This window comes from Aplidium turbinatum, chromosome 5, assembly GCF_918807975.1.
Source record: "Aplidium turbinatum chromosome 5, kaAplTurb1.1, whole genome shotgun sequence".
Classification (NCBI taxonomy): Eukaryota; Metazoa; Chordata; class Ascidiacea; order Aplousobranchia; family Polyclinidae; genus Aplidium; species Aplidium turbinatum.
The window spans coordinates 10,070,682-10,095,836 of NC_137476.1; the positions used below are offsets into that span (position 1 = coordinate 10,070,682).

General features: G+C 38.2%; 1 protein-coding gene across 1 annotated transcript in view; it reads right to left on the bottom strand.

Annotated features, from left to right (window-relative positions):
* Positions 1–24,433, bottom strand: part of LOC145770923 (uncharacterized) — a 30,814-nt gene extending 6,381 nt beyond the window's left edge. Inside the window, exons 1-13 of the mRNA XM_082582666.1 lie at positions 24,337–24,433; positions 21,903–22,674; positions 21,260–21,548; positions 20,714–20,901; positions 19,538–19,722; positions 18,524–18,664; positions 18,022–18,071; positions 9,187–9,364; positions 8,879–9,010; positions 6,526–8,492; positions 5,465–5,596; positions 2,969–3,018; positions 749–815 (exon numbers count right to left, since the gene is read on the bottom strand). Of these exons, the coding sequence (XP_082438792.1) occupies positions 749–815; positions 2,969–3,018; positions 5,465–5,596; positions 6,526–8,492; positions 8,879–9,010; positions 9,187–9,364; positions 18,022–18,071; positions 18,524–18,664; positions 19,538–19,722; positions 20,714–20,901; positions 21,260–21,548; positions 21,903–22,674; positions 24,337–24,433 (4,248 nt within the window). The remainder of the gene's footprint in view (positions 1–748; positions 816–2,968; positions 3,019–5,464; positions 5,597–6,525; positions 8,493–8,878; positions 9,011–9,186; positions 9,365–18,021; positions 18,072–18,523; positions 18,665–19,537; positions 19,723–20,713; positions 20,902–21,259; positions 21,549–21,902; positions 22,675–24,336) is intronic.
* Positions 24,434–25,155: the final 722 nt, after the last annotated feature.

Here is a 25,155-nt window from a genome sequence, read left to right on the forward strand (position 1 = left end):
CTAAGCCATGAGTTAATTTCTACACATACAGTAGATTGGTAACTAGGTACGTAGTTGTACAATATCGGTGTTTAGCATCCCACAGGGCAACAATCGTTTTTTTTTACATTGATTCAACCTACAGACGTAGACGTCTATAGACGAAAACGGTTGATTTGCCGTCTGGAATTGACAAAATTGACGTTCCAGTGCTCCCTCGTGTCTCCAGCTTGCGGTTTCGGTGCATTGACAAAAGCAGCAGCACAATGCTTTGCTAGATTGAGAAAATCTCTATTCTCGAGCTACCAAAGCCTCTTTGGAAAATTTGATCCTTGCAGTTTCGCAAACTTGTAGAGACTTTGAACAACTGGCGCAGACACGCCCAGCCAGCAAATCGGACACGTTTTGCAATGCAATTATTTTATCTGCTAGGTGGCGCTAAATCGAGAACTGTCCTTGAAGTGTATTTCCAGAGAGCATACCTCGAGAGTTTAAACCACGTGCTCTTAACGTTTCTTCCTAGGTATGACTTGGATGACGGAACAGGATTAAAATAGATGCAGGACCTTTCAGACACCATGAAGCCCTCATCAAATATCGCAATTATATATAGAAGGTGCCACCAAGCAGTGGAGATCAATATATAACAAGTTACGAAGTTTCCGACCATTGTGTGACAAATTACAAATAAAACTGGAGAAAATATTTTACATATTGACACGATGACACCATTTTGTAAAAACAGAAAATAAACCTCCTGATAAAATACCTGATCCAGTTGGTTTGTGTCCCCTGACGTCAACCTCAGCACAGAACTGTCAATGGTCTGAAAGGAACTGAAAAACAACGTTAAGTCAAGCAAAACCATAGACAAATCAGTTCCTTTTTACATTGATTCAACGTCTGCAGACGTTGAATCAATGTAAGAAGGGACTGATTTGTTGGCCGGGTTCCTTTAAATGTTGAAATAAAAAGTAAAGCATGAGTGAAATTAGTTGCTAAAAAAAAACAGCTAATGTCAACACTTTGGTGAAAGTTTATTTTCCGTCATCAGCGAATTATTTTATTAGTCGTGGTAAGTGAAAATGCTTTAAGCTGATATAATCCAATAGACCACAAGTATTTCACTTACAACAACAAACGATTAAACAGGAACAAAATGCAACAAAAAATGTTAATAACCCTCAGGGTGATTTTCGCGCGTGAAGGGCTCCCTGCCAATAACATGTGCAATTGTCAACGGTGCCAAACCTTGAAACAATGCAAAAATGCACCTTTATAATCTGGGAACTGGCTGCCAAGAAACAAAGATGATTCCGACGTGACGTTATCACATACAAGTCAGATTTTTGTCCAGAAACAAAAAAATGTCCAACCTGGAAGCCTCGGGCCAATATTTCGGCCAGAAACGAGTGCATTTTAATATTGATTCAACGCTTGAAGACATCGAATCAATGTAAATAAGACTACTTTGGTGATTGAGATATTGCATGCCAAAAACAAGGGATGTCGTAATAGTTTAGGTAAACAAAGCACGAGCCGAGACACAGACAAACAAGTGACGTCATCAAGTACCACGTGAGTCGGAAAAAGGTGCGGTAACCAATCGCAGACAAGACTGCACCATTTTCACTAAATTTGCAAAATCATTTTGAACGCAAAGAATGGTTTTGGGCAACGCTGGTGAGTTCTGGTAAATATATTGCAACAGTTCTGGTAAATATATTGGAGAAAAGGGATTAAAACAATTGCTGCGCGGAAACAATCGGCCACCCCCACTAGTGGGGAACAAACCGACGATGGATTATGATGATGATGAGCCGATTGCTGGCACAAAATTATGTACTTTTACAACTTGGCTGGCTGACGAGATAAGATAGCTCTTGTCTTGCAGACTTGGGATCTAACCAGCAGGTTTAAAAATGTCTAGAACAGTGTTTTTAAGACAGACATACACTTTCATGCTGCTGTCGACACAATCTAGCCAACAAACCAGACTATTTTTCATAGACTCAAGGTCTGCGAACATTGAATCAACGAAAACTGGACCGACTTTGTTGCTGGGAAAGCTTTTTGAATAAAACATTTTTAAATAACGGAATACCACACGGATCTTCAGTTTTCGAAATTTAGTTTATGAAAGTCGTAAAGAATCAGTATTTGAGTCTGATGTGACACGTCAAAAGCAGCAAAGAGGTGGTAAACAAGCTGTGGAGACTTGTTCATGGTCAGCTGTTTGCTCACTACAATGGTATGTGCTTGATGCATCCTTGTTGAGAAAATTAGATTTCATATTGATTCGAAGTCTGTAAACATTAAATTAACGTAAAAAAAGATTTATTTTGTTAACCGGAATGCTGTGACATTTGACAGTGTTCAACAACAAACAACGACCTAGAACTTTTTCGCTTGTTAAACGTCTGGCGATGTCATTGCATGGGAGACCACTCTGCTTGATTTGTGGGGAGTGCGAACAAAAAGCACATCACGTCAATGAACGAGTTTTACGACTGATGTTGATGGACTGAAGTTGCTGATGCTGATGGACGAGAAATTTTGTGCTTTTACCTTGAGGTTTACGTAATCCCAGACAGAAAATCAGCCGTTTTTTTACATTGGTTCAACGTATGCAGACGACTGATTTTGCTGCTGGGAACATCCGAACCAGCAACTTTGATCATTTTTACATTGACTCAACGTCTGAAGGCATTGAATCAATGAAAAAGTTAATTACGTTAATTAATTACGTTAACGTTAATTACGTTAATTAAGAACAAATTTGCAAGCTGAAATACAAGAAAAAGTCGTAATTCATTACTTCCCAACCGGCAAGAACAACAGAAATAAAACAAAGCTGTCACATGTGACCAAAGCAAATTGTTTACTCCGCCGTAAATGGTTCGCTTCACTACCAGTGAGACTACAGTACACAGTGAACGCATCGGTGACTTTTGACTTGGCAAACACATTAAGTCGTCATAAAACTCACTTGCTGTAAGATGGCAGTTCGATATCGGACGCTGAACTTAACGGGATGCTCTGGAAAAAGTTCTTATTGAAACTTTACATATAAACAATCAAACATTTCAGAAAGCAGCATAGTAGTTGTTTCTTGCACACAACGTAAGGCTTAATAAACAACGGGTCGTTAAATCAATCCAAAAATAGTTTCTTCAAAAAGCGATCAAGCGCTAAATCAACTCTTCAAACTTAGCTTATCCTAGCTCAGATCATCATGAAACGTCATAAAGGCGAACATTTATGGTAGTCATCAAACTGGGTTTTGTGCCTGTGGTAACCAGAGTTAGATCAATTACACTTATTGTAATTGTACTTGAATGTAATTAATTACACATTTTTATGTAATTGTAATTAAGACTTTTGGTTTTAGTGTAAATGTAATTCCAAAAAAGCTTGGTCCAATTACATTTGGTAAGCTGCACACATAACATCACTACTTTTGTTGAGCCGCAAGTTGGGGTTCAAAAGGAACTTCTACATTGCAATTTCATCTTCATTAAATACAATTCTACTAACAAACTGCAAAAAATCATTGAAGAACATAAATATTGACACATTTAATTGTTTGTAAAAGAAACGTGTAATTGATTTCATTTGGAAGTATAGCCGTAGGAGAGTAAAACACTTTTGTCTTTGCCAATTTATTTTCCAAAACGCAACATTACTCACAACTTCTGAGGTAGTGTATAGTCTAATACAAGAGTCGGAAACCTTTTCAGGTAAAAGTATTTCCGTGTATTATTTTGGAAATGTATTTCCGTGAAAGCCATAAAATGCTTTAACACTTAGTACAACTAACATGTAGTGACAGGTGGGAGTTATAAAAGTGGGGCCATGTGTTTACTAAAGATAAAAAAGAGCGGGGGTCTGGGGGGCCTTCTCCAGAAAGTTTGAAAAAAATGTATTTAATTTGGTGCATTCTGGGCGTATTTGCAGCTGAAAATTGTAATGAAAGGTTTCTGAGGCCAAAACAGAAATCTCATAAAGTAACCAGTACCTATCCAACAGCCTTTCAAAATTACATCAATAAACAAATGTAAGCTGGTATCATAATAAATATCTACAATAAGCTTACACCTGCTTACCAATTACATTCTTTTACATACAATTTTTGCAGATACTGAATCGAAGTTTAGCATTCAGCTCAAATTGCAATACTACACATAAAAACTTCCAAAATTGATAATGTCACTACATCTTAAGAAAAATGTTAATGTACCGGTACTTCAAAATACAACACTATACAAAGTTCCTGAACTGGTAAACGGTTGAAAACTCATGGTAGATATTGATTTGTCCATATAACTAGACATTTTCGCGCAAATAATTTTTATAAAGAACTTCATTAGTAATTATCCCTTATCCTACCTGTAAAGATAGCTTACATGTTAGTGAATAAGCTTATCTCTGCTCGCCAATTGTGCTCTTTTACACTTACTTTTTGCAGATGTTCTATCAAAACTTATCATTCTTCTCAAATTGCAATACCAAATGCAACCATTTCCAAATTCGATGATAATACATTTTACATTCATTGGAAAATATCAATGTATCTCATAAAAAATAACAATTATGTAAAGTTTGCAAACTGGTGAGATGTCGAAACATCATGGTAAGATTGATTTGCCCAAATAATTGGACATTTTTTACCCAAATTTGCGACATTTTTTTTCAGCGGGGGAGCGACCGTCCCCCCAGCCCCCTCATCTCCTACGGCTATATTTGGAAGTAATTGTAATTTGAAAATTTCAGAACAGAGCACTGTAATTGTAATGTAATTAAAAAAAAAGGATTTGTAATTGTAATGCAATTGAAGCGAAAACTACGTAATTGATCTAGCTCTGGTAGTACGGTGAACTTTGCCATCGATCGTCATCTGTCTCGCCAGCAGCTGTCGTTTGTTACATTGATCCAATGTCTGCAGACCTGGAACCAACGCAAAAAGCGACTGACTTGCAAGCTGGGGTCTACATATTCTTGGTCAAATGACGTTATCAAATTTCACCAGGCCACAGTTAATTATCAGCCATAGCTATTATCAAAACTAGTCGTTGATTTAACGTCAGCCAACGTTTTATCATTGTCAAAAGAATTTTTCGCCATCAAGGGATGTTTTGAAAGCCTAAATCTACTTTTCACCTTGCCTCTGAGAGGGCCATAAAAGATTACAAAGGGGGGAATTCAGTCGAGATTCGGTTTTTCTTTGAGACAAAAAATTTATTGAAATAACATTCCAATAAATCTTTTTGTCAGTCAATCAAGTTGGGTATCAAAAGGTATTGACTGACGATTGTTGCAACAAAGTCTCAACTGGCTAGAGGACAACTTTCGCAACTGAGCGAGATGCCAACTCATTCTGCCTATCATCATAGTCTCATTGTTAGCTACTTCAATGAACTAAGTGTTAAAATAGTTACAAAAGAAACTGTTTTGAAGATCACACAAGTCAAGTTGAGCCTCTCACATGCAGGGTGGGCTCCACATTATTCGATGGCGCAGTGGAACCATTGACCAGTGATGACGACACATTCGTTTCACGTTGTTGTGTCATTTGCGGCTGCACGCAGTTGGGGTTGACCAAAAACATGTTGGTATCCTGCAAGGCGCAAGAAGAAATCAATTATTTTTTTATCGAGACAAAGTTTACAAAATACAAAACGCCCAGTGAAACAAAAATGCAAAAAGGAAACTTATCAGTATGAATGGTCTGCCATTAGATTTTAAGCCAAATCGGAAGATTTTTCAGAAAAAGCAGTTTCACGTTGTCTTTTCAACGTTAACAATGTGCTAATGGAACAACAGAGAAAGCTACACAAAGGAGTCAAGGTTGCCAACCATTATTACATGATTGAAATGCCATAAAGCTGTCGAGAAATCACGCAACAAGTCAGCTAGCAAAATCCGTATTTCTGCATTTGAACCTGTCTGAAGACGTGGAATGAATGTAAAAAGACGGAATGTAAAAAACAATGAGCCAAGCGAGCGTGTTGCACAACGCTGTAACTCCCACACCAAGAACAACAACGCCAAACGTTCAGGGACAGGTTTATCAATCTGTACAGCACACTGACAATGCATATTCGTTGTCAAGAAAATGAAGTATCTTCTGACAGGTGTTTCTTCTGACTTTTTGAATAAATTCCTTTGCATTGCATATTCGTTGCTATCTTAACACATAGGTACCAAAGATCGGATACATAGTTAAGTACATGAGCATCAAAAAGCAATTCACTAAACGTCGCGGTAAATAACGATGGCACAGAGTCGACTGGACATCGGAAACAGGCCAATTTATCCCGTGCATGACACGCAATTATCCTCTTTTGTTGGAAAATTAGATAAAACTCTATGGCAACACGTTGAAAACAAATATATCACAGGCTATGATAGAATGCTGCCATTGCTTCACATGCTGCTAGTGCTAGGATGTTACCAGAAAACCGTCTACTACATGGTCAATGAAGTCAGCTGCCACCATGGTACAAAGGCAAATATGTGAATAAAAAAAGTAGATTATATATTTACCACCACCGGTTGATTCAAAAACTCGTCATAATTTGGAGGAGGCTGGACGAATTGCTTCTTTTCCGTTTGTACAGCGGAAATCATCTCAACATCGGCAGGTTGGTTAAATTGTGGAGTCCCTTGTACTGGTGGACCTCCACTCATAACGAGGTCTTCATGGGTGGCCATAGAATTTTGAGTGATCACTGATGCAGTTTGATCAATGGAGCTTTGGTTCAAAGTGCTCTGGGACAACGAGGTTTGGAGACTTTCCTGAAACAGACTTTGACCGAGATGTGAATTGTTTACGGCGTCATCCGCCCCGGCGCCGAGACCGCTTGGATTGGTACAATCTGATATGATTGTCTGCAAAACTGAATTACTCATGACCTTGGGAGAAGCTAAGATATCGCTATCATTGAGAGTAAAGTTATTTCGAAAGCCAATAGATAAGCCAGTATCTGGCATTGCTGTAGTGGGACTTAAGGTGTCAATTGGGTTGTCGCTTTCGGGGACGGGTCCTCCCGTTGTGTTGTGTGGAAGCACAAGAATATTTGGAAACGATCCACTGTCTTGTCGCAAAACAGCTGGATGATTCCCGTCTGGCTTGTTCGCTTGGTTCAGAATGTTCATTGCATTTCCAAGAGTGAACACTTGAGCCTGGGAATGCTCCACACTCGTCGCCTGCCCTGAACCTTTCCTGTTGAACACCAGTTCTCCAGAGCTTGAGTGTTGAAGCTGTATACCAGAGCGACTGTTCTCGTCGTGAAACGGGTCAGTGACAGTCTTGTCCACATCCTGTTGAATAGATTGCCACTGCATGGCACCGGCCTGTGGCATAGACGTGACAATCGCGTTCGGCGACGCCAGGACATTCGCAGACGCGGTTTGCATCGGTTCTGAAGACGCTTCCCAATGACTCTGCTGCTGTAGTTGCTGCTGCATCGGCGGGTTCGAAAGTTGTACCGATTGGGAATTCCCCTGGCCAGCAAGGTTAGGAATCGTTCCAGAAACAGACATCACTGTTTGTGTCGCAATGCCCTGTTGTATTGGAACTGAAAAGACGTTTCCAACACACGCAGCCGAAACATTTGACACTAAAGTGTTGTTGTACACCATATTCGGCGCACCCCCAACAACATGGGGAGGCCATTGATTAGTTTCAGCAAAGGAAGATACTGATTGAACATTGTTGGTGGTTTCTGTTGCCATTTCTTGGACCGGGGTGCTAGTTTGCTGGGGGGTTGTCGTTCTGATTGACTGACCCGGATCGGTCCGTTGGACACTTGTCTGAAAGTGGTTCAAATGTTGCGCGTCTGTCAGCTGTTGAGCGCATGGTACGCTCATGCTGGTGGCAAGGTGAGCGCTTTGAATAGGAGCGATCGCACCACTGATACTGTGCGGGTATTGCAGCGGCATGGATGTAGATCCGGGAATTGGTTGTTCAGTTTGTTGTACGGAAGTGGGAAACGATACTTGAGTGTCTTGCCACGAGTTGGAAACGCTCTCTTCTGTCTTGACAGCCTGGGCCAAAAAAGCAGATGCGCCACTGATGGAGCCAAACGACATGGCGGGCGCTTGACTCGACACTTGATGAGAAGAATAATTTGTAGCGAAGATGGGAGCTACGGTCGCCTGCGTTCCTGGTATCCCGGATGTGCTAGTGGTCTGCTGGACGGGCTTGAAGGGTTGTGACGTCATTACGACTGGGTTCGAAATGAAGGGGGATACATTTGAGAAAGCGGCAGAGTGGGTGTTGATCCCGAACGTATTGGGTTTTATTATGACTCTCGAAGTGACGGGAACGTTTGGCGTGCTCTGCAATGGAACCGGCTTTTGCACCGTGGAAGGCAGGAATTGATTGTCCGCACTGAAGGTCAAAGGTTGCATACTCCTCCCTGACAGAAAGGTGCTGTTTGGTTCCACTTGAGAGACAGTTGCGACGGCAGTGGGTGGCTCGGAGTTAGTTGGAGTGTTTTGTGATGAACCTGTGAACAAATGACTTAATGATTAAACATCATCGTATCCCAGCTTAGCAAAGATGACGTTTTGCATCACTTGCATGTTGTTAGACGCCATGAAAAGACACTTTTGTTCAACTTGAAAACACACATAGGAATAAACTGTATAAAAAAAATAATAATGTACTTTCATGTGGTCGACGAAAGTGCCAAGATAGAATGGCTCCAGCATGAAATTGCAAATTACTCTCAATATTCTCAAACGTTTTATGAGCTTGCATGACTAAATGCTTGAATGATTTTCAGCTACCACTTATGTTGTAACAATCTAACTTTTTCTTCGGTGAAAATTCTCATGATATTGCATCAAGTCGAATCGCAGTTTTTGAATGTATGGCAGTCTCAAAACTTACCCTCTGCATTTGGCTTGACCTTGCTGGTTTCCACTTCAGACGTGCCAGGACGAAGCAGTTGAGCAAACAGAGCCTCAAGAAGTTTCCTATCGATCTTCGAAGGGTCCAATATACTTTTCAAAGTGTTTTCAACTGCAGGAATATGAGATTGTTCGAAAGGTTTCAACTGATCATTAATTAGACGGCATAGGACAAACAAGAGAGTTACTACATTGAACAAAATCGCCTTGTTAGCGTACAAGGACATATAGATGGCAAGGACGACAAATGGCAGAAACGCATCAACCTAAACTGAAAATTGAATGTACCTGGTTTCGTGGCTTCTTCCTCGGGGGGTGCTTCTTTCTGTGCAGTTTTGGGACTTGGGTCATACGTGAAGCTGTGGGGGTCACACTTCCTTCCATTGTACTCGACACAGAGTTGGACATTGACGGACTTCGTTATGGTCGGATCGTGGTAAGGGGGGATAGTGACCACCAAGTGAGACTGAAACAAAGATGATTGAACTTGTTATTGTCCAATGAGCGTGAAGTGGTAATTTTCACAGTGCAAGCATCGATAGCAGTCTTGAACTGAAAGATAGACAATTAGCTAGAAAATTTTCATCATTCAAGTTACAAATCTTTGTAGCTATACATTTTTTTAATTCGTCACTGACGGATTTTCAGATCAAATCAATCGTAAACATAAACTGACAGTAGACATGACAAAACAGAGTGGAAAACGACACAGGTTTTTTCCAAAACGAAATTTGCCAAAAGTTATGAACAAACAAGTTCCCTTAAAACAATAGATAAACCCCCAAGTCCGCTGTGAAAGTAAAGCTTCACATGCAATCAACATAAACAGCTGTTATATTAAACGCATGAAGGCACGTATGTTGAATTGTTAATCTTTAAAGTACAGTAGGCTACTCAATATTCATTGGGTAAAAATTATTTGTAAAGTTTAATGTAGATTTATGCAGTAAAAGCAAAATATTATACACTCTATGGGATTTTGCACAGCTGCAGTACGCAACATACCAACAATATCTCATGTAATATCCTACCATGATAAGTATTCTGCTCTCAGCCTTAAAGAAGAGATACGTCTATGTGTTAGCTTTTTAAGTTCTCAAACCATGCTGCGATACAAAATTCTTAGAACTATAGCGAAGTAATTGTCATAATTATAAGTGTGATCAGAGCAGGCACAATTCGACATGACTATCAACCAAAGTCAGGAGTTCGTCACGTCCAACAAACTAACCAGAAACCACCCTTGACTGCACTTCACAACTGGCCCTTCAACTAATTAAAGACAAACTACTTAAAATGGCGCACTAAAAATAGCTAGATCACGTGATAGACAGAGTCACGTAAGGAACAAAGTCCCACGCAGTAGACTACACAATGTGGCGACGATTAAGTGCCAGAAGCCGTGAAAATAGTACTTGATTATAATTTCCCAAAACAACCACAGCCGAAAATGATCAGGAAACACATAACATCAGTTGGAGCCTACAAAAACCGATACTACGATCAATCGCAATCTGATACACACTTCTAATTCATGCGCAAACTCAATTCCCAACACGAGCAATTATAGAAGGCTCTGTTGAGTCTAATGACAAGTACCTACTGTACGACATTAACAACCCATACAGAAAAATCTGTCATTTCTACATTGATTTAACGTCTGAAGGCGTTAACTGGGAACGCTTTGAGAAAGAGCGATCAAGAGTCAAGACTATGACCCATGCTTTGACCATAACTTAAAATGTAAAGAACTTAATTTGTTGGCGATAACGTGTAATCACCACACAAAAACATCACTAAATAACTCAAAATCAAGCACTGTGAATAACATTAAAAGGTCGGTCAGAGAATGACTGAAATCCATAAAATTGGGAATGAAGTCACAATAGCCTCCCATATACTTTAAATTCCGTGTTTTCAGTCAATGATCAAATGAGCAAAACTACCACTTCACATACCTTCAATATCACTTGACGTGAAACCAATGTTGAAGCAATTGATTTACTCAATGGTTGAAAAGGACGTCATAGACCAATGACATATAAGTTAGCACGTGTGATGTTTATATTCATTGTGAATAGAAAAACCTTAATAAATTTGCGAGGGAGTCGGAAACAACGTGCGTGTTTGGTGGCACCATTAGTGGTGGCAGACGGTTTGGCATTTAATGGAAAAGACCGCAGTCAATACATTTCTTTGGTTATCTGATCATCAAAGATTGCGCAATATACCAGATTTTCAATTAGGTTATGCACCAAACATAAAATTTGAAACATGTATGATTGTTCTGCTGGTTGGTAAATGATCGTTCACATGATATTCATGATCGTTCATATGATATTCTCTATTCATATGATAATTTACACTTAGTTTGACGTTTAGTCAACCACAAATGACAGACTTCTTCACACGTGATTGTGCTTTGAATCTATGACGTTTCATATTACTTGTTCAGATCAAGAGTTTGCACAAGGACAGACATGATCAACAAATTTCAAATGCAGTTTATTACCAATTTTTTACTGTAGACTATCTGCATTTTTAGCCTTTAAAAATCAATAATGTACACAACAACGCTTACTATTAAGATGATATCGATTCAGACATGCTGACACACAACGTGACTTAAGGTATTGTAACAAAATCTCAGTCGTAGTATATCACGTCCAAAAGGTAATCAGAACAGAGTTTATTTAGTGAATTTAAATCCACTGCAAACGGACATGAAAAATTTTTAAAACTCCTCGTCTTGTGAAAGTCATGGACTTGGATTTAAACAGTAAAAATCATTGAAAACATCTACAGCAACTCAACTAATGTACATTGTACACTGTACAGCCCAACGCATTCCCAGACTGTGGTCGTGGCTACTATAATATAAAACGAAAAATATGCTAAGACTGCGAACAGATGGCTTTGTCAAAGCAAAGCATGTTTCCTATATGCGTGTTTAGAAGTTTGTAGGAGGTAATTTCTACACAGCATTCGCAAAATGCTTATTGGTCAAATTTCGTGCAACCTCAGGCAAAGTATCAGTCGAACAAAAAATGCTTCAGCTTTGAAAAGCACATCACGTGAGGACCTACGTTTTAGCGCCATTGTGTATAAAAAATAAAACATACAGAAAATGAAAACAATTTGTTAGCAGAGCAAACAGGCACAAAACAAATGAGTAATTTGTTTAATTTTAGATGAAGACACCTTTACTTATCAATCTTTCGATTATGATCAATGATAGTACGTGCTTCCCATAAATCTACCCAAAACAACAATGGAAAATCGGACAACTTCTGCTAGCATAGGGTGTTGGCTGTGCGCTGTGTCTGTGGTCGAAAGCGCAGTGCTCATCATGTTGAATTGTACGCAAACTGTCTTCATATTTCAAGGCAAATGTTGAAAACAATTTAAATGTACTACTGCTTTATAAAAAGATTTTCTTGAAAAAACATGATAGTGAAAAACAACCTGTCAGCAATGTTGCTTGGGAATTCCCCTAATTATACCTTTCCAAACAGCAAATAAACTGTATTTTACATTAATTCAACGTCTGCAAACGTTGTAAAAAAACGCTTGATTTGCTGTCTGGGTCTTGTGACTGTAAGACGCATTCCCAGGGTAATCCCATGGCGGGATATACCGAGATATGAACTGTGCAGTGTGCAGTTTCGAAGCTGCCAAGGGATGCGTCATAATTGCATTAGTTTGCAGTTTAGCACAGCACTTAGAAACAACTTTGTTTAATTGTACATTACATGTAATACTCCACCAGTCAAATTTTCTGTTATTTAGGGTGTTATCTGAATAGTTTTCTCATTTAATGTGAATGCTGCTCATTACATTGACATAACAGTAAATGGAACTTCATCAAGGCTGCAATAGTAAAAATATCGTTCAGAATTAGATCATTAATGAAACTTTCTCCTTTGCCAAAGCAGCCAACTGTTGTCAACTGCTGGTAAACGCGAGAAATTGAGCTGCACGTACTGTGGCTTACACAGCTTGATAAACAACACCACATTTTGTATTATTTTGTAACACCACGCTTGTTTAAGATACGAGTGACTAAACAGGCCCGTAGTTTTCTGAAGTAAACTAAATTATTGAACTTCAAAGCACTAATAGTCCATTCCCAGTCGAATACAGGTCATCAGTCATGCCATAACAGCGTACATATCATAAAAATGAAATGCAGTCAAAACGGTAACTAATTTTGGATGAGTATTGAGTAAGGTATATATAGATACTGTGTACAAAACTGTTTTTAATTTGTACGTTTCTTAAACAACAACGAATGCTTGTCATGTGGGTCTGCTACTATTCGGTGAGTCCGATTCGGCGAGTCCGATTCGGTGAGTCCGATTCGGTGAATCCGATTCGGTGAGTTCCTAACCTCTAACCCCTAACCCTAATACGGCAATGATAATTAGGCTACGGTACCCAATAATTAAAAAAAAAATTGAAAAAATCACCGAATAGGGATCGGACTCACCGAATCGGACTCACCGAAACGGGCCATTCCGTGTCATGTAGGCAACAACCTTTGCTCCGTGATGTATGAAACAGCAAGAAGAAGCTTACAAACGGCAACATGGAACACAAATCGAAATTTTTTTTCAACTTCAATCAACAGACTTGTCAGAAATTTAAACTTCTTGTAAATTTAATAGCCAAAATCAATAATAGTTTGAAGTTGCTACTCTAAACCAAGTTTTGTTGCCCATGAATAGTGTAATTCATGTGCCAGATTTTATTGAGTACAAACTGCAGGACATCCTTATATGTGTCACTCAGCCATCGTCACTTGAACGTAACATTCCATTGTGTGCAAAGGTCGAAAGATAATCCGTATATTAGAAATTCATATGTCAAATTGCAAAAGACTTTTAAAGGATTGTTATAGAACTTCAATCACTGTCTAATCTCTTGAAAGACAAAAATATAAGCCAGACGGTCCATTTGAAAAATACAATCACAATATTTCAATCAATGCCAATTGCCAAGTCAGTTCAGTTCTTGTTTTTCTCAACCCATGGCAACGCATACGGTAAAATGTGATACACCTATGATTGGAAAAACCACAACTACTTGTGGATGAAAAATCACAACTCAAAATGTGAGCAATTTGGCAAGACCTATCAAACACTTATTATTACTATTGATTTGTCGGAAACATTATTTGCAAAGCTAGCTCGCTGGCGCAAGTAAATGACCCAATGCACGAGTTTCTGCAAATACTCAGCAGATTTTCTGAAACGTTAGTACCAGTATTGTGTTTGTTTCTCTGACATTAATCAGGAACCTCACTGTATCAGTGGGAGAAATAAGTGAGTAGGCTCACGAAACTGATAACTTAATGTAGATTTGAATAATTCTATTACAGAGGCGTGATTTTAGCCTATCTCTTTGACAATGTTAAAAAACATCTTTGAAGTTAGCATGACTTCTAGATTGTATGTATACGAGATAGATGATGTTTACACGTGACACAAACACGGCTTAGCAGCCTTTTTAGATCCACAAAAGTACAGGTTTACTGATGCACAAATCTGTGGAAGTAAGTTTTAGCTCATAAAACATGATATGTTGATTGCAGTTTGACGCTTTGATTTATAATGAAGGTAGACATATTCAATAAATCAACGGACAATTCAAACCTCAAACCAAATACACAAAAGTCAGACAAAATGCAATGCTTCATTTCTCAGCAACTTGGTGTCAAAACGATAAATCGACGTCTTTAGCGGTTGTTCTGACAGACAAGAACACTGAAAACCCAACTAGCACATTAGTTTATTTTCACATTGGTTTGGCGTCTGCACACGTTGAATCAATCTAAAATTGGACTAATCTGCTAGCTAGGATACGTATCACAACAACTCTTCAGAACAACAATGAATCTTTTACATCTTTTCATCAGCAAGCACAATATCATGAAGGGAATAGTATTTCTTCTATTGTTATAGCTGCCAAGTAGCAGAAGAAACAATAGCCTTTGTGCTGTTTTCGGTCCCTTATTTGAAGTTATCAATCAAAAGAAAAATACCGACTTCAAAACTGTGGGATTGAATCCCTTCGGCAGTCAGCACTAGTCCAAAATTTGGTAACTTAATTTTCGATCAAATTATTTCATTATTTCCTAGCCATAGCTGCCCTTAGGATATCCTACGTATCAGAAACACAGTATTACAGTAAAGTTTGAGCAACAAAACGGTAGAATAGATGGTCAAGCTAAAATTAAATAAGACAGAAATAAGAATATTCCAAACCCCAACAAAACATCTCGAGTCTCATTTACTCGCACAAATGAAAATCAAAGAGTGAAACCCCAATAAAAGACCATATGCAAGTCCTGTCATCAAATAAAAGATGGTTGAAACACCGCATACGGAAGCTTTGCCATGCCACAACGAATACACACACCACGCACAATGTGCGGCTGATTTTGCCCTGTTAAACAAACCAGAACATGTTTTTGCCAACAATGGAAGTACAAGCCAAAGTATCAGCTTTATCAGATTATCAAGCATCAGATGCAAGCACTTGATAAATCAAAAATGATGCAAATATCAACAGAAAAGCAACGCTGTGCTTATGCTACTGCATCTCTTAAACAAACAGGAACAAATTTCAACATAACATGACAAAGTTGCATAAGCTAGTTCGACTCAACCCGATGACAAGGAAACTGAACTCTAAGCAGAGCAGTAATGTCAGAAATTGTGGTATTGATGACTGAAAAAGGGTTATCCCACTGCGCAATCGTATTTTAACACAACGCGATAAAAAGACGATACTGCCGCCATTGTTTGCATTCACAAAAGTATTGATTATCACAAGCTGTTCACCGCTACTTACAGACGAATCCTTACTGATTGTCATGCATGAACGCACACAGCTCTATTTAGATTTTAGAATAACGTCGAGCTTAAAATGATTTAATCCGTGTACCGTGGCACCACACTGACAATAAAAATGATCGAATATATCGGTTGCAATGTGAAACCATAAGAACGCAGACAGTTCTTAAAAATGGATAGCCCAAGAGGACTAGGACTAAGCTGGTAGTACTAGTTGTATAAGCTCTGCGCAGTCGCAGTAGTTTTCACGTTTCGTATGGCACTTTCACACGTGAAGCGCGTGGTCTTTGAGCCAGTTTTCAAAAATGTCTCCACATCGATCACCGGTTAGTGCAGTCCCATGGACAGTCTAAAATCAAATAATCAACACATTCCCTGCTTTTTTTTTATCAATGTGCAATTGCATTGTGGTAAATTTCTCCAGACCTGGCGTCTGGGCTAGTATTCTCACCATTTCAACGCCGATTCAACGTTTTGTGATGGTGAATCGATGAAGCCATACGCTAGCCATCTGTGGACGTCAAATCAATGGGAAAGTGACGGATTTGGCCAGCGACACTTTGTCAAGCTGTTTTCATTTTTGTAGGTCACACTGACCTAGTCCAGCAACACTGTGCAGGAAGTAATATGTCGCCCTCACAAAGACTGAATCCAACATAACCAGCATGCAGCTGTAACTTGCGATTATGTTGACCATTTCAGAATCGGAGTGAACCAACACCACACAACTCAGCCAGCAAAATAATCCTTCCTTACACTCATTCAACATCTGCACATGTTGAAACGGTGCAAGAAGAGTAGATTTTTCTGGCTGGGAGAACCAAACTAGTTCTTGTATCCGCTATTGCTTCTAATCTACTGTCAACCCTAGCTCACATTAAAAACAACATTAAAACTACAAGTAACTACCCTGAGCGCAAATCAACCGTTTGTTGTATTGATTCAACGTCTTGCAAACGACGGTTGATTTGCTGTGGGCATTTCCTGGGTTTAATACAACAAAGAGTGTATTTCTCAGCCGTAGTAAGAGCAAGCAAATCACGTGTGGTTAATAGGCCTCAGCTGTCAGAGCAAATAAAAAGCAAGTATTTTAAATTGGGATATCCTTCTTGTTCTACAAAATAAGAAACGCGCTTAATTTTGGTGTTAGATTATATTCTATACTCTGAGAATTAGGGTAGGATGGATCGATCATATTCCATACGATTGAGAAAAGTTTGTTTGAAAACTTTGAACGAAGCTTGGAGATTGGATTGTGGTTGTAAGAATGCGAAGTATTTCACAGAGAGCTCTCGCACGAGCTACAAAGTTGTTAAATCAACTTGTCGAGGCAACTTTCCCTTGCCATCCAGCTATAGTTTTAATCATAGTTTGAGACGACTCAAGCGCGACTCAACTGCGATTAAAAAATGAGCGAGTGAAATGGAAGAGCTTTAGGTAAACAAAAAACGACTTTGACTGGTAGAATTCAAACAAATCAAAAAGGAAAGCAGCTGGATTGCGACAGGAAGCTTACACGCAGCACCGAAAGGTGGTGAAAACAATAATTACACATGGCAAACCTTGTGTAGTTTTTGGAATAAAATGTATTCCAGTCTATGTTGGCCACTAAAACAAAGATAACTATGACAAACTAAAACAAAGATAACCAAAAAGAACCACGACACCTCTACAAGTCTCCAGTAAACAAAAAGTTGCTTTTTGAAACAGCCTCATGTAAAAATGGCAACTTTTGCTGGATGGGTTGAAAAGGTGCAGTTCTGGCATTAACGGTTGAAAAATGCAACTTTCAGTACACACACGAACATCGCAAGCGGAAAAAGTTGCAATTCTTACGTAGTTTCAACGTCGCCAGAAGTAAAAACAGCAACTTTCTGCTGGTTACAGTAAAATCACTGAGTCATTTTCCACGCTGAAACATTTTGACTCATCAGTTGTTAAAAATAACATATATCCGCTTGGGCTATATGTAAATATCTGTACTTTGGTTGAAAATGCCACAAATAATTTCTTTGCTTGGTGATGCATTAGTAAATGAACAAGTTTGTAATGATGTTTCACTTCTACAATACATCAATACAGCAGCAACTTCAAATTACTTTGTTTCTGAAGTACCAGCTCAAAAGTAACAAAGTTGCAAGAAATAGAAGATTTCTCTACTGTAATCTGCTAGAGAGAAACACATTTGCGCTACTGGCAGGGATTTGTGTTGATACAACTACAGCGTCAACTGGTTGAAGCTCGTAGTAGCCTGAATTGTGCATACCTGATTGAAGGTATCTTTGTCAATACTCCCAGCACTGCTCCAATGGCTTCCTGTGATACAAAGAATACAAATCTATTTGTGGATATTTGTGACTCTAGTAGCGCTCGACCCATAATAGCACTTCCTTCATAATGCAGCCTATAGCACAACCACTGGCAGTGTTTAAAGCTCAGTAATAACGTGAAACTATTTTTTTCGAACAATCCGTGGGGTATGGGTAGGTGATTGATACGTTTTCACAAGAGCCTTCAAATTTGAATTAAGAGGACAACTCTTTGCAAAAATATACCAATAGTTCAGCAAACGTTTAAAACCCAAGTTCTTTCATTTTTGAATGGAAATTAAATAGAAATTCAAGTGAGAAAAAAAAACGAAAGGTTGTGTGAATAGATAAAGTTTCGGCATGATGGTGTTTTAAGATCAATTCAACGTCTAGCAAAGTAGATGCGCTTTATAAAGTATAACTTTTGACTGGAATTTGAATAACCGAATTTTTTTGTACCATCGGGCTCTTCTGAGTCTTGGAAGATAACTTTGGTTCCTCTGTGGAAATTTCTTCCTATTATAAACATCTCTTGATTTCCTTCAACAGGACACCGTTCCAGACTCTTCTTGGTAATCTCAGGATGACCCCGTGGCTGGGCTGCGTGTTAAAAACTAAAAATTAGAACTCGCATAAAGAAACAAAACATTTTGCTGGTCATGTAGAAACACGAGAGAAAAAGGGTAACCCGAAAATAAACAAACACTTTCTTTTGAGTGTGGCAAGTCACTGTAATTGCTAGCATGGCATTCCTTCAGAAAAGAAATGCGAAGAATCTTGTGTGGAGATTAGAAATCCATTGAGTAAACTACACACGCAAGCCGTTGCTAACCATCACATGAACCTAGTGTCGGAATGCATTAATTCGTATTGCTAATGGTACGTCCACCGCGCAGGCAATTTCTTTAGCAGCTCATATACCAAAGATAATAACCGCAATAATTCCAGGTATCGTGATATCTAAATGTTCACACTGTGTGTGTGCATCAGAATGCATTTATTTTGTAGAAGATGATTCAGTTGCTTCAAGGAAAAACTATCTCTGTAAATGGTTTCTGTGACCTCAAATCACAACTTTGACACTGCATGGTCCTCTACTTTCCGTATTTTCATTCAAGAATTTCACGAGTTTTAGTTTCCTAAATAATATTACTACTTCAGATTTATGTCAATTTCGAAAGGCACCGAAACCAATATGTTTTTAAAAGTTCAGTTACCGATATATACATGCCTTCAATTTGCACTTGCTAAGATTACTTTGGGGCTGCAAAAAATATGTTAAACTAGAACACAACAGCTTGTCGTGTTCAATGCAGTACTAATATTTTGTGCATGATATAGATATACAATTATACACCTTCAGAGTATGTAATGTAAAAATAGGCTTGATTTAAATATTATTATCATCATCACAAACTGCTTTATTGCAAATACAAGTCAGCGCTTGGTTATGTTGAGCTCACAACAACTTACTGCAGTTGATTTTGTTGGATACAACTTGAAGAACGCAGGGATTTTCTTTATCGGTTCCAGGTAAGTCATCAAGAGTGACGCGAAACACCAAGCGTACAGTCTGGCTGCGTTTCTTTGCTCCTTTTGGGCCAATCCGAAGCTCGACGTCTGCATTGCGAAGCTTCAGAATCCCCACACAGTCAACGCTGAGTTTCATTGATAAGAATTTTAAACAAATTGCAAGGAGTCTTAAACGTTTTACTGCAGCGGAGGAAAGTGGTTTATTGTCGTATCAATTACAACTTTAATATTCATATACGACGTTTAGAAAACATGGTCCAGCAGAAAAATGTGCTGTCTTTGTCTCATGATATAAAAATAACATTAAAACAACTATTCATAGTTTGTACTAATACAGTGTTAAACAGACAGTGCATATGAGACAAAACGAGATAATTTACCAAGATGGCATTTCTCTGCCTATTCATAAACACAGACTCTAATCAGCAAGAGTATAAAGAACAAATTCAATCACTAAAAAAGCGTTTATGAACGTTAATTCTGCATCACAATGCAGAAGCTCTTAGACATTACGCAGAAGATGTTATCACCAATGAGATAAGCACGACAAATGACAGCAGTGAGAAGAAAACAAATTATTTAAACTAGTGTAAAAGTTTTACTTGTAGTTGCATACCTATCGCAATGGTACCACAACGGTGCTAAGATTATGTTGTTAAGGCAGACGCCAATAGTGACCTCTTACTTCAAAATTAACTGCCTTCCATTATTTGAAATGGAATGAACCAGTCAACACTGAAAAGCATTAACTGAGTGCGACATTGGCAAAGTTATGCAGGTAGTTATGTGATTACAAATTTCATTTACAATATTTTATGTGCTCTCTTAGAGCTAATGCAAACTCTATCCAATTATATATATGCAAGTACACACAGAGCATAATTTCATATGATATACAATTTACAGTGTATTGTTTATAAAAAAAACTTTATGAATGATAAATCAGTATGAAGATTTAGAAAAATCATATTGCAAATTTCCTTTCACACATTTAAAACTTAAATCTCAAATATCGATGAATGGGAAAACAGTTGATAACTAACGTCTGTTTCAAGTCTTAATCCCAAGGAGTAACATGAAGCATGGCAAGAAGCTGTCACAAAAAATACGACTGACCTGATATCCTCTTGAGCGTCGACGGGAATCACAATTACCTTTGTGTTCTCAACCTCAATCTCCTCGCACGGAGTTGTGTTTCTCCCAGTCACTTTACAGGCCTGGTAAAACCCATGTGGCCCGACCTTATCCTCAACCTCAGAACCAACAAACACGCGGAGAGATGTCTTCCCGGAATAACCATCCAGCTAGAAGAGTAGCATCAACACTAATTAAAGATAACTGCGTTCAAACGATAAATTATCATTCCTGAAGCAGTGGAGATTTATAGCTACTATCAATCACAAATACACCAGAATTTTTTCAGTAAAAAGTTCATCCATCATCATCCACTTTGCTTCATAGCAGCCTAGTCTTCATCTTGCTGTGTTTAAAAAACAAACAACGTGAAAAGAATTTGGAAGTGACGTTGCAATCGCAGACATTACAATTTATGGATGGATCATTATTACCTCAGAGATAAACGCTGCTGAGTGCTGATATACAAAATGCCGGTGGTGCTATGCAGCACTGTACATTTAGTTAGCAAGCCAATATTATAGCTACCTGGAGTTGAGGATAGCCTTGTTGAGAATTATCCTTGACAGGACCTCTGCTTCCCTCAGTAAGATACCTTGCGCGATGCTGGTCTTCTGGTTGCACTAAAATCCGTAAAGTGCAACCATGACTTGATGCAGGATATGCAGTTTGCAAAGAGGAGTTCTTATAACGACGCCTCCTATCTCCGCCAAGAGGTTTGTATTCTTGCTTCTGTCCAGGGATGATGGAGCTGTCATTTTCCAACATGCCTCCAGTTGCACTGTTGTTAATGGAACCGTCCAAAATGCTCTTCTCCCTAAAATGAAATCTTTTTTAAAAAGGTTGTGGAAAATAATTGATGTCTTTGGATGGCTTAAAGCAATAACAGCATTAGGTGAAAGTATAGGTGAAATGAAATCTTTTTTCGCCAATGCCGATGAATATTGATTACTAGTGATTATTTTGACTTTAAGAAAATGTAATAATGAGTCACTAAGAAAAACCCGAAGATGTAATGTTAGGCACTTGCAGTCTTGCACTGCAAGTTTTTATCACACAGATATCACATTATTTCAAAAAACCTGCAATGTATTTCGAACAGAATTTACATAAACTGTTTGAAACCTGAGAAGTAGTTGACAGATTGCTCTCAAATACAGAAACTATTTACCTTGGACAAGAAACTGAGCTTTGATTGCTTTCCGACGCATTCGAGTGCCGTCTGTTTGCTTTTAGAATGGTGTTAAACAAATTGGAATCCGAGTTATTTACACCAATCTGAGAATTGCCTCGTTGATGGGCAATGTTGAATCCTTGCGATGCGGAAGTAAACTCATTTCCATTTGTGATCGCGTCAGATATAAAACTGGGGGATGAAATTTGAGAGTTGGAAGGAAAATTTTGAAAATGATCCTGCGTAAAGTTTAGAGAAGGATGCATTTCTTTTTTAGTTCTGCGTCTCTTTTTCCGACTGCTGCTTGAAGCATACGGGTCGTCATCTGACGATCCACCAGGCGTTGTTGTACTGAAAGTCTCTGGCTGGTAAACGTTATGAAAAGGACGACGCATGGTCGTACTAGACGTAGAAAACATCGAGTCATCAGGGTCATTGAGCCCATCTGACTCCATTGCTTCAAATGGGCTGCTGACATCCCCGGGTTCACAACCTGGACTGGTGATGTCGTAAGCATCAGCAGTTGAACTCCCTGGAAGAACTTCTGACCCAAACATTTGTGTATCCTCATCAATAAACATTGACGGAGTTATATTGAACAAAGAGTTGGTCTGTTCTTCACTGACAGTCATGTTTTGACAATCATTTCTTTGAAAACTTTCAACCATTTGATGTGAAACAGTGTCCGCAAAGGATATTGATGCATCTTCATTTCTTTGAACGCTGCATTGAAGTAGTCCCCCTGTCGGTTGACTTCTATTTCCATATTCTAAAACACAAAATAGCATTAGCTGAGCTGTTGAAGACTGATTAAAATGAGCCTATTCAGGCCACTAAGCTCCCAGTGGCCATGGCCGCGAAGAAATCGTTAAATAGATTAAATAGCCTCCAAAACTACCGTGCCAAAAAGCCATGTTTGGCCGCCGGTTTCAGCCTTCGAATTTGGCGTCGGAAATTGCCGAAGTAATCGAACAAAGTGTGAATTGCGTATGCAAAACGTGACGACGCAAATTTTCAACACATGTGCATTACAGATACACACTCAGCAAATCAGTCTGTAGATGTTGAATCAATGTAACAAAACGACTAATTTGCTGTGCGGGTCTCAACTCAGTTGGTAGTTAAAACTTACCTGAGTAAACGCAAAAACACCATATCAATTAACGGATTTTTAAAATCACTAATTTTTAACCGACTTTTTATTTTGGTTGGAGAATTTGGCCCCCAGGAAGAAGCTCTGGCAGGCCATGCTTGGTCGCTGGAAAAATAAAGGAGCTTAGACGCCTGCTATAAAACCATATACTTAATACAAATTGTAGGATCATTTTTAAAATATCACAGTACAGAATTTAGCAATATCAGCTTCATATCAATCTTTATAAACATTATAGTTTCGGGAGAGAGTTTGCTTTTTTATACCAAAGGCAGGCAAGACACAACAATAACACAATTATGACCAACAGGCGGAGATATAGGCTACATCGCTTTTATACATACATATTTTTATCCACTGCATCATTGCAATAATTGTTTGTGTATATAATAATTATAATACCACATATATACTTCATGGATCAACGTTACAAACAAATTGACTTCTTTTTGGATTTGATTTTTTTTTTGCTAAATTAACCCTATTTGGTGCTCTACATTTTTTTAACTATTGTACTAAAATATATTCCAAAACTAAAATAGGCCTACCCAATACCCATACCCAAATACCCATCCCTATGCATTACAACTCTGTCTCTTTGTAAATTATATAAAGGTAACCTACATAGAACTAACTATGTTTTATGAAATATGCAGTAAGTGACGAAATTTTGCAACAACTATGTATCTATTGATTGAACTAAGACTATGGTACATAAAGTTTAGAAAGAATTTAAACAAGGCTAAATGATAACTAGGGTATACAGAAGTTTTGCTCAAACTAATGCTGCAAATCATAGCAATAAAATTTGCTATTAGTTTAAACTCCAGTATTAACAAAATTAGTCTCGACTATCTGACTTTGGTGAAACCAAAATGTTCTTATCTTAATAAGGAATTAATTAGTAAAAAGTGAAATATGCAGTGCGAATTGGTGAGCACACACCTGTATATTTGTATAATGATGGAATTGGTTTTATATACCTGGTTTTATTAAGAATTTTTAATGTGAAGTATTTGAATTATTTGGACTAGGTCCTCTGAATTAACTTCTTCTACCAATCACAAAAAAGAAAATACTTGAACTTAATTGAGCACATTGAAAAATAGCAGATTTCACATACACATTCTTTTCGTTTGAAGGTCTACTCTACGCTATTTGCAAATATAATATACATTCTACATTGAACATAAACAATACCACTATTATTACCATATTTATTTAAGCAGTTCAAAAATGAACTAATACAATAAAGATTGAAGATTCAAAAAAGAGAACCTGCATTATCCTGGCCGCAAAGCGTGTCTTGAGATGAACGTGTTCCTCCACTCAACTCTTCCAGCTGCGAGTTATTCCAAGTTGCTTGCTCAGACATAATTTATCTGTTCAAGTAGTTTAAATAAAAACAAACACAACAACGTTATTCAGAATTACTATTCAATCTTCTGATGGTCTGTGACACTTTGGTGCTGCCGATTTGAAAACATCAATTGTGTCAAGGTTAATTTTTTTAACACAATCATTATTCAAAATCAAAACTTTTATTTTGCTCAAAATACAATAACTTCATGCATCTATTTTGATTACGGTTTTCTGATTTGCAAAGTAAAGTTACAAGCATAATAGTTAGTACTGCATATTTCAGGCTTGGCCAACCCGCAGCTTGCCACATGCAGTTCTTTTTGCAGTTCAGTTTTGCTTTTCCTGATTTTATGCGACTCTTACTCATAACACTGGTCTACACAAAATTTCAGGTTTGGGTTTTGATAACTCATTTTGGCTAATTTTGGGGCGCTGAATCCGAAAATGAACTCAGATTTTCTCTATCACATCACGTTTTTGAGATATGAAATATCCCTAATTTTTGAAAAAAATCAATTTTTGCCCCCCCCTCTGTTGTCAAAACAAGGAATTCTGATGCAATAAACACTGTTTTACCTGCAATAATCTAGCTTTAATTAGCAAACAAGCATTCTATATTATATTCACACAAATTTGCGTTGTCTTTATTAAAATTTCATGCCTTGGAATAAAAAATAGGCATGCAAAAAAGCAACCATAATAACATCAAACGCTACATTATGCTGACGAACATGT